The sequence below is a fragment of the Alosa alosa genome, chromosome 1 (genome assembly GCF_017589495.1).
Source record: "Alosa alosa isolate M-15738 ecotype Scorff River chromosome 1, AALO_Geno_1.1, whole genome shotgun sequence".
NCBI lineage: Eukaryota > Metazoa > Chordata > Actinopteri > Clupeiformes > Clupeidae > Alosa > Alosa alosa.
This window is the reverse complement of record NC_063189.1, coordinates 18,760,257-18,769,476: the sequence shown is the minus strand read 5'-3', so window position 1 is coordinate 18,769,476 and position 9,220 is coordinate 18,760,257. Positions and strand designations below refer to the sequence as shown.

The window sequence follows — 9,220 nt, the reverse complement described above, 5'->3', positions numbered from 1 at the left end:
CAAATAGCATAAGCAACCCTTGAAATACACACACAATGCATTAACAGTCTCTCATGTGAAAACATAAATGTACCCTATGCCGGCTTATCAAACTAAAATGTCACCCTCGTTGCAGGCCTGTAAGTTGGTTTGCAAAGTTCCAGTGCACAGAGTTGTTCCACCAACTCAGTTTGCAAAGTCCCAGTGCACAATGTTAACTACTGATACGACTAAGAGTGCGTTGAGCTAAGATGGCGACCATGCACGAATTCGCCACTTGACTGAAACTAACGTGACTTCAAAGTCTATCAAACTGAGAAAATACACCGCCACTGATACTTTAGTTATCTGTCTGACAACTCTAGTCAGCTAAACTCCACTAGGTATAGAACACCAAGATGTGAAAGTTGAGGTTTTGCATCCTTGTGGTCCTACTGCCAATTTTCACCCTAAATATGGGAGGAGGGTAGCCTAGAAATCTAGATGTACCCTAGCAGCAGCAAATGTTATTTGCAGCCAGGGTAGTCTAGCAACTCTCTGTTGGCTCTCTATACACGATCAATCATATCGTGTATAGAGTCGGTGGGCAGGCTTAACATAATGATGACAGAGTTGTAACGGTTCCGTGTGAATTCCCTGCTATTTGAAAACAAAGAAGATGGATGCTGCTGCTTGTAAACAGCGGTCTTTGAATCGCGACTGGAGTTTTTTTTAAGTTGGCAAAAGTTCAACTAGCCAACTAGCTCCGCTGGTGGAAAAGCGCATGGGACTCATGAGATATAGGCAGTGTTGGGAAGGATACTTTCAAAAAGTATTCCGTTACAGAATACATACTGTAATACATGCCCAAAAATGTATTTTGTAACTTATTCTGTTACGTTACTCAATCTGAGTAACGTATTCTGAATACTTGGATTACTTCCGCATTGAATTGCATTTTATAAGTGTAGGAATGTGGCCATCAAATCCTGCTTGCTAAACAGGTCTATTCTGGTGTGTTCTTCTGTTCCAAATGGCTGAATGTGTTAGGCCCACATAGGAGAATGTAAAGTCAACTAAGCTACCTGATAGGCTACAACTATAAAATAGCTAGGTGACCATTAAAACTACAGCAGGCGACTAGGCTAGGAGGAGGGATGTCTGTTTCTGTCCTGTTCTGTTCTGAGATTGAAACTGACAGGGACAGCTTGCCCCCTCCAAGCAAGCCAGACCAGGGAGCTCTATGCCATAGCCCCTGATGTTATGGACTTCATAGAGTGTAGGCATGTTCAACACCTCTTGTCCTTATATATAAATAACTAATACTTGGCTCTACACCGAAGTTTGATACCCTTTTCCTTGATACTCTCTCCCTTTGCCATGTCAAAACTAGGTAAATATCATTTATTAGTTTGATTCTCGATTAGTTTGTCAACACCGTCAATTGTGTGTCAACACCGTCAGTTGTGTGTCAACACCGTAAAATGGAGGTTTTTCATTTTATAAAAAATGTATTTCTTTTGTTCAATATTGTGTGTTAATACAGTACATTTAAAACATCAACTTATCTACATGCATCAGTGTCTTGTGTGCACAAAACCACTTATTGTATATTAAAAATTATAAAATGGTAAACTAAATTAAGGTAATTTAAAATGTCTCATTCCAAAACAATGTAAAATGATATTAAAAGTGTATACAATGCAATGTATCACTAAACCTTACTAAGGCACACCATTTCTACACACTTAAAGACTTTACAGTGTTGTTGAATATATCAAACACACACAAAAAAAAAACATATTTTCATGTGTCGGAGTTGACAAATGACAAGTTACTAAGTCAGTAAATGTCAATTTTTTTAAAAAGTGGTTAAATAAAATCCTGTTCCTTTTCAGGCATGATAGATGAGACCTATGTTTATGAAGATATCCAATTCAAATTAATTTAGTATTGATTTTTTGTTTGTCACTTTTCAAAAGTACTTTTGTCCCTTATCTCAATAATCAGTGCTGTAGAAAATGACATTTCTATACCAAATGGAAAGTTCTCATAATACATCACTAATGACAAGTATTGTTTATATAATGTTTAAGAGTTTGTATTATAAACTGTTGAAATAAAGTAGAAAATGGGAATATGAGGCAAGTTGTCCTTTGACTCATTTCGTAAAAACTCAATTAGGAATTTTGCATTTGTTTTCATTTGATCATCTTTAGTTTATCCACATCTGCTATATTTATTATTAATTTATCTGAGGTGGCGGAACTAAGGCGTCCCCCCACACACACACACACACTTTCTGGTTTTCATGACCAAAGAGTTTATCATCTGACTCCAGGACTAATCAGGACTAATCAGAGGAATCAGGCTGTTGGGAGGTCTCTCATTCTTAGAGGTGCACTGTGATTTAGGGTTGACATTGGCAGCTCTCACATTCTCAAAGGTGCACAAGTGTAATTTAGTGTCCACATTGTAAAAGGACAGAGTGTGTTTGTCACAGTCCAGAAACATTCCCAGCCTTCTAAACATTGTTGCCACCTGCACTGGAGTTGGAGGGTCAGAGTTGGCAAAGAGTCCAGTTCCTTTCTCATACTGAAGAACCCAGAAGCCATTCTTTTGGGTTAAAGGGACTCTGTGTGTTCGCTCTGCTGTGTCACTGCACACCCCCACATACCACGACTGCTTCTGTTGAATTATTTTGTCAGAGTCAATCTTAGCTTCAATATTTTTTCCTTCTTCCCAAATCTTCACCCCCCAGCAGTGCTTTCCTGATCTGAATTTCTCCTTACACAGAACATGGGGAAACTTGTTCCCATGGCCCTGGGCTTTCAGAGGATCAGGACACGTCACTTCTGTGTTTCTTTTTAAATCTCTCACCTCCAGAAAAGGAGGGACAGTGCTATTGTCCAGACTGATGTTCTTAACTGAAACAAGTAACACAGTGATAATAATATACACATACTGTATTCTCAATATATTTAAACTGAAATGGTCATACAGAGGAATTTACCTGTATGTGATTTCAAGAAGTCCCATTCTGAAATGCAAAACCAACATTTACTTTTTGAATTTCAATTCATGTATTAACTAAACAGTTAAATAGTCAGATGATACCTGGTGTCAGAAGGATGGAATCATTCGTGTTTGTGTCCTTCTCTGCCCATTCTGGGTATGAAAGAGATATTTGTAAAGATGTAATGTAATGTAATGCCGTACACATTTGAAATAAACTTGGTGGGTATTTACCTGTCACTGCTGTGTTTGTTTCTTTGTCTGCAGTTTTCAGCTTCCCTTCCATTTTATCTTTTAAAATCAGAAGAGTGATGTTGCGGTGACAACTCAGTAATGTTTTGTTGAAGCAGACAAGTTATATCCACCGCACAATGGTTTAAGATTAAATACCTTTAAGTGGTAAAGACTCTTCTGCAAGGAAAAGATCAAATTATTGGATAAACAGTTGGATTGTGACATGCACATAACTGCACATTCCAAATGTTGAGTAATAACAGCAACAAATACACAAACAAGAACAAGAAACATCAATAGTACCTGCCCCAGCACATGTGGGCCTCTCTCCATCTTCAGTCAAAACAGATAGAGAAACACACACATTTATTTATAATATAATGTAAAACTACACTATTTGTTTAGAAGTGTTTCCACAAATCCCTGTAAACTCTTTATCATTATAAACACTCATTTACTTGTAAAAGGCGTCTAGTGGAAGGTTGTTTTGTTGTGGTGATATGATTTTGATATTGTTTTATTATTTTCATTTTTGACATGAGTGTCCTAATTTTGTGTAATGTCATTGTGTCCAGGTTTTATGATTGAACAACTCTTCCTTTGTTAAAATTAATGAACGTTACGTCATGACGTCACCGAAGTGTGTGGGAGGTGTGTTGATGAACGCTCTTTTTAGAAGGACTGAAGATTCAGGTGGCAGGCGGCCGCTTTGTCTGGGAAATGTGTGAGTCGGGAGAGCACGCCACGAGCACGGCATTAACGCTGAGTTGATGAGCTATGAAGTTGGATATCATTGTGTGTAGCCTAGCGCAGATCATTTAGCCTAATAATTAGTGCCGCTGTAGGCTAGTTGAAGAGGTGGCAGGCAGCGCATTTTCCCAACCCTTGCACTTCCCGCCTGCGTAAATGTAGATGTTTTCTGCTGTTGCTTATATTATGTATCTATTTAAAGTATGCGGTTTTAATTGTGTTTGTATGCCATATCGTAAGGGTTTCCTTGCCCCCAATCTGCCTTGTTTCACGTTTGCAGTGCTGTGTGTATTATTTGCTCATTGAGATTTATGTGTGAGAGACTGGTGTGATTTAGGCGTTATTTATGCCATGATTATTTATGAAAATATATTGTAACATTTTACTTGACAGTATCGACATAAGAGTGTCATGACACTGTCATGAACACATGACACGGTCATGACACATGAAACCTAACCCTAACCCTAACCCTAACCCTAACTTGTTATGACAAAAACTGAATGTCACTTAATAACAGAAGCGTTATATTATAAACGTTTATGACTTGTTTATAACACGTTCATGACAGTGTCATATGGCAAGCCGATTGAGCATTTATTCAGATATCTTGATATCAGGCATAATTGTCATGTACATGCAAGCCATTTCTGTCCACTAGTTAACTAGTGAGCCATTTCTGTGTGAACTAGTTAACTAGTGACAGCCAAAATGCTCACTAGTTAACTAGTAAGGCCTAGTTCATTTGTTTCATATCTTACTAGTTAACTAGTAATGCTCAGCATGTTCACTAGTTAACTAGTGAACACTGGAATGTGCACTAGTTAACTAGTTTAAAGACTTCTATATTTTACTAGTCAACTAGTAAGGTACAAAAATGTTTACTGGCTGACTACTGAATGTCAAATTCACACTTGTTAACTTCTATGTAATTTGGCCAGCCGCTTGGGCATTTATTCTGATATCTTGATATCAGGCCAACATGCAAGCCATTGTTCTCAACTAGTTAACTAGTGAACACATATTAGCTTCACTAGTTAACTAGTGAGAGCCAGAAATGTCCACTAGTTAACTAGTAAAGGCCAAAATGCATACCAGTCATCTAGTTGAAGGCTTTTGGGTCTCACTAGTTAACTAGTGACAGCCAAAAATGTGCACATGTTTACTAGTGAAGGCAAAACTCCTCACCAGTTAACTAGTTGGAGTAGGTCAATGTCACTAGTTAACTATTAAACCATAAATGGCTTACTAGCTAGCTAGGTGATGGCAGCAGGCTCACTAGTTAACTAGTTGATGCATCCTTTGTCCAAACTAGTTAACTAGTGAGGTCATAAATGTATACTAGTAAACTAGTTGAAGCCTAAATTCACACTAGTCAGCTAGTGGCGCAGAATTAAAATTAGGAGGCGGAGAACTCTGGAAATTGAGGCTTTCTAATTGGCTCCCTATGTCCAAATAGAACATGACAACCAATCACACTGCAGAATTTCACAAAATCCCATCCACAACATTTGCATGTGGCACACAAGTTAACATGCTGGCCAAAGGAACTTTAACTAGTAAACTAGTGGCTTCAATGTGACACTTACATGTAAACTAGTGAAGGCAGAACTGCTCACTAGTTAACTAGTTAAGACACAAATGCCCACTAGTTAACTAGTGAGGTCTAAAAGTGTCACTAGTTTACTAGTGTGCACTAAAAACACCCACTAGTAAACTAGTGATGGCAATTTCCATCTGACTAGTTAACTAGTGAGGTGCAAAAAGTGTCACTAGTTTACTAGTGTGCTCCAAAACGCCCACTAGTTAACTGGTGAAGGCTATTTCAGCCCTACTAGTTAACTAGTGAGATGCCAAAATGGTCACTTGTTAACATGTTAATGCAAAAATACCCTCTAGTTTACTAGTGAGGGTAGGCCTTACTAGTTAACTAGTGGCATGTATATTTTGTTTTCTAGTTAACTAGTTACACCTAAAAAGAGAAAAAAGCTGACCGTTTTTGTCCACTAGTTAACTAGTGGAACAATTGAAGTCTCACTAGTTTGCATGTGTGGCAGTGAAGCAGCTCACTAGTTAACTAGTGCCTGAAATGGCTATTATGCAAATTCTAATGAGAGGGTGGGTAGAAGACTCCTATTGGGTATTATGTAAGAATCCCACCCAGTCTAAATGTAAATTTACTGTTCATAGCCTCGCGATCAGGTCCTGATGGATGCCCCTAGTGGCTAAAGTGACACACTGCTCTGCAACGGTACTTCAGTATAGATAGTAAAGCAGAGCCTGCAGTATGCATCTCATATTCTGTCAAAATGGTTTTAATAACAACAGGGAAACCCCATGCCCCCTGGGAAACCCTCACTCTTAGTGATCCACACCAAAGATTCAAGGGATCGATTTTAATATTATTCTTTGTTTATTGTTGCTAGGCAACCACAGACATATATGTATCCATTCAGTCGCGCTTTTCTGATTTATAACTGAAAAACAAAAGATTGTACACATTAACTGCACACACATGGTTTCAAAAGTAATTAAAAGCTCAAGAAAAAAACTTCATGTACTTCTTCTTCTTGAACCCTGGTCTCCCACATGATCTCCTGCTGCTTAACCACTTGAGCTAGTCTTGCCACATCAGCAATGCTATCATCAGAGACGGTTGATAAAGCGAGACGATTCACAGAAGGGTTCTTCCTGTTCCCCTATGACGTAGGGTTCATTAGCGCCACGCCTTTTTAGGAGACTAGCGAGAGATTCTTTACACTGTGGCCCTATGGAAGAAATCATTTTTTCTCGGATTATGCCCCAGCCCTTAATTATACAGTTCGAGATCGGACATTTTAATGCATTTTCTGAAATTCACATTTGTTCCTTACATTCTGACATTTTTCAAATAAACAGTTAAGGAGAAAAACGACTTTGTTTGCCACTTGTCTGTCTGTTTCTGTAACCCACTGGCACGCGATCTACTAGGTAGCCAAATGTTCTTATAAGAATATTCAAAGATCCAAATACATAGGTTACCGTATATTAAGGATCTTTGCTATCATCAATGTTCTGTGTGCTGTAAGTATGTAGAGGATGTGTGTTGGAGAAGATCCTGAAGACAATGTGCTGTGTATGTAGGGGGGGGTGCAGCAAGTATGTAGAGGAGGCTTACTGTAGCAAGCAGTGTGCTGTATGTATGCGAGTTGATGGCAGTGATGATGTAACTGTGTGTGTTTTGTGTGTGTGTGTGTTGGGGATGGGGGTGGGGGGGGGCAGAAAGGCTAGGCAATCAAGGACATGGGTAGATAAATGGAGGAGAAATCAAAAATAATAAATAAAAAGTTCTAAAGGAGATGTGCAAAAGTTGGAGAAAGTCAGATATGTGTGTGTGTGTGTGTGTGTGTGTGTGTGTGTGTGTGTGTGTGTGTGTTTTGACGTGTGATGAAATAAGAAAATAAATAAAAGGTCTGTAGCATAGGGAGAGGGATGTAAAAATGTGTACCTGGTGGTGTTGAAGTCACAGGATACTGGATTAAACCTGAAGGATTGAAGATATAATTAAGCAAAAGGGGTCACTGGGGCATATATTTTTCACCTTCCCATAGATATGTGTGTCATTACACAGTATAATCACAACAATAAATAAGATCAATGATTTACCTTTTCTGTACAGGATAAACATCCCAATCAGTAGTGTCAACAAGAGCAGCAGAGTGATAACGAAGGCAGCAGTCCAACCACCTGACACAACAATAAGAACACAATTTATGGATACCATGTTGAACACATTTAATATGGTGTCATTCACTGATTCTAAATCCTTCAGCCAGCATCAAACTTTTCAGAAGTTAAGTGTTTAAAAGTGGCCACGCTGCTAGCACGACTCTTATGGCTCCCACACACAGCTGCGATGCAGTGCTGGAGACGCATCCAGTCCACTTTACATGGGCTTACGTCATCCGTTGCCGAACTGAATTATGGGTCCATTGCGTCCCGTTGCTCCCGTCGCTCGCGTTGAAAAGTTCCACTTTTGCTGTACCGACGGACAACAACAGAAAGCACCAGCCAATCAAATTATGGTTATACTTCAAGTCATTTACATAGCTACCGTCGGGAACACCCACTGGCATGCGTTGATGGAACACAACTGTGTGTGGGACGGTGCTGATCCACTAGTACTACACCACATATGTGTGGTGTCGTGCTGCCTCCCCTCGTTCAGTCGATGGGCGTTTAGTTTAAAATGTCAGTTTGCAGCTCATGGTCAGTTCTTTTTAACTTGTCTTAAGTGTTTCTCACAAATGGACCACCAAGTTATGCATGTACTTAACAGTATACAACACATTATTAGCCTATACCAGAGGTTCCCAAACTGTGAGGCGCGCCTCCCCTGGGGAGCGCCAAATAATTTGAGGGGAGGCGCGGAAGGTTGATTCAAAAAAGAAGGAAAATGTTTATTTCATGTTAGAACTATCTATGTTTTTTTTTCAATGATTATGTAATTGTCAACATTATAAAATAGAAATGAATAATAGAAGAGAGATACTAAATCTTTGGGATAGTGAAAGGTATTATTGATCCCTATCCTGAGTGAGAATGTATTGTGCCAAACTTCATAACATAATTTAGCAACAGTGCCGCCAGCCGAGCTAGCTGCAAGTTACTAGTGAACGGTAGCTTGCAGGTTGGAGCTTGAGCTCCAAGCGGATTTGTACACACAGCCTTACAACACTGTTTACAGCTTTTCGAGTCACGGTAAAATGTATTTTTTGGTACATAGCTAATTTAGATAAACTTATGGTGTGGGTGCTTGTGTTTCTTTAGGAATCCGCCGCCTTGGTTTGTATAGAAATGAATATTAAGTGACAGATACACGTAAGAGGTTGGACATAATGCGGGCGGTTAAATGTGACGCTCCGATAGCTAACTTAAAATGGACAGATTTGTCACATTTTATCGCTGCACGGCCTGAGCTTGATATGGGCAACAAAGCCAAACGTCAAAAAATATGATGAAAACTCATTGCATTGCATAGCATAGTATAGCACCGATTTAAGTGGCTTAACTGAAGTGAATATCATTATATGAAAATGATTGTCGGGGGGGCGGGGCGCGGAGGTGTCACTGAGGCCCACATTGATGGAGTCATTTCGAAATGTTGTTTTATTTAAACTACTCAATGCAATCTCAAATCCTCACCAGAAACACCAACAGTCAATATATTTCTCCAAATACTTTCTTTGTTTTATGGACTACTAGGTGGTGATGGAAGAGATTG

The 9,220-nt window shown here is 39.2% G+C and overlaps 1 protein-coding gene across 1 annotated transcript in view; it reads right to left on the bottom strand.

Annotated features, from left to right (window-relative positions):
• Nucleotides 1-2,301: 2,301 nt before the first annotated feature.
• Nucleotides 2,302-9,220, bottom strand: part of LOC125295172 (butyrophilin subfamily 3 member A3-like) — a 19,109-nt gene continuing 12,190 nt past the window's right edge. The window contains exons 14-20 of the mRNA XM_048244416.1: nt 7,603-7,683; nt 7,445-7,480; nt 3,511-3,540; nt 3,364-3,384; nt 3,208-3,264; nt 3,076-3,126; nt 2,302-2,885 (exon numbers count right to left, since the gene is read on the bottom strand). Coding sequence (XP_048100373.1) covers nt 2,302-2,885; nt 3,076-3,126; nt 3,208-3,264; nt 3,364-3,384; nt 3,511-3,540; nt 7,445-7,480; nt 7,603-7,683 — 860 coding nt within the window. The remainder of the gene's footprint in view (nt 2,886-3,075; nt 3,127-3,207; nt 3,265-3,363; nt 3,385-3,510; nt 3,541-7,444; nt 7,481-7,602; nt 7,684-9,220) is intronic.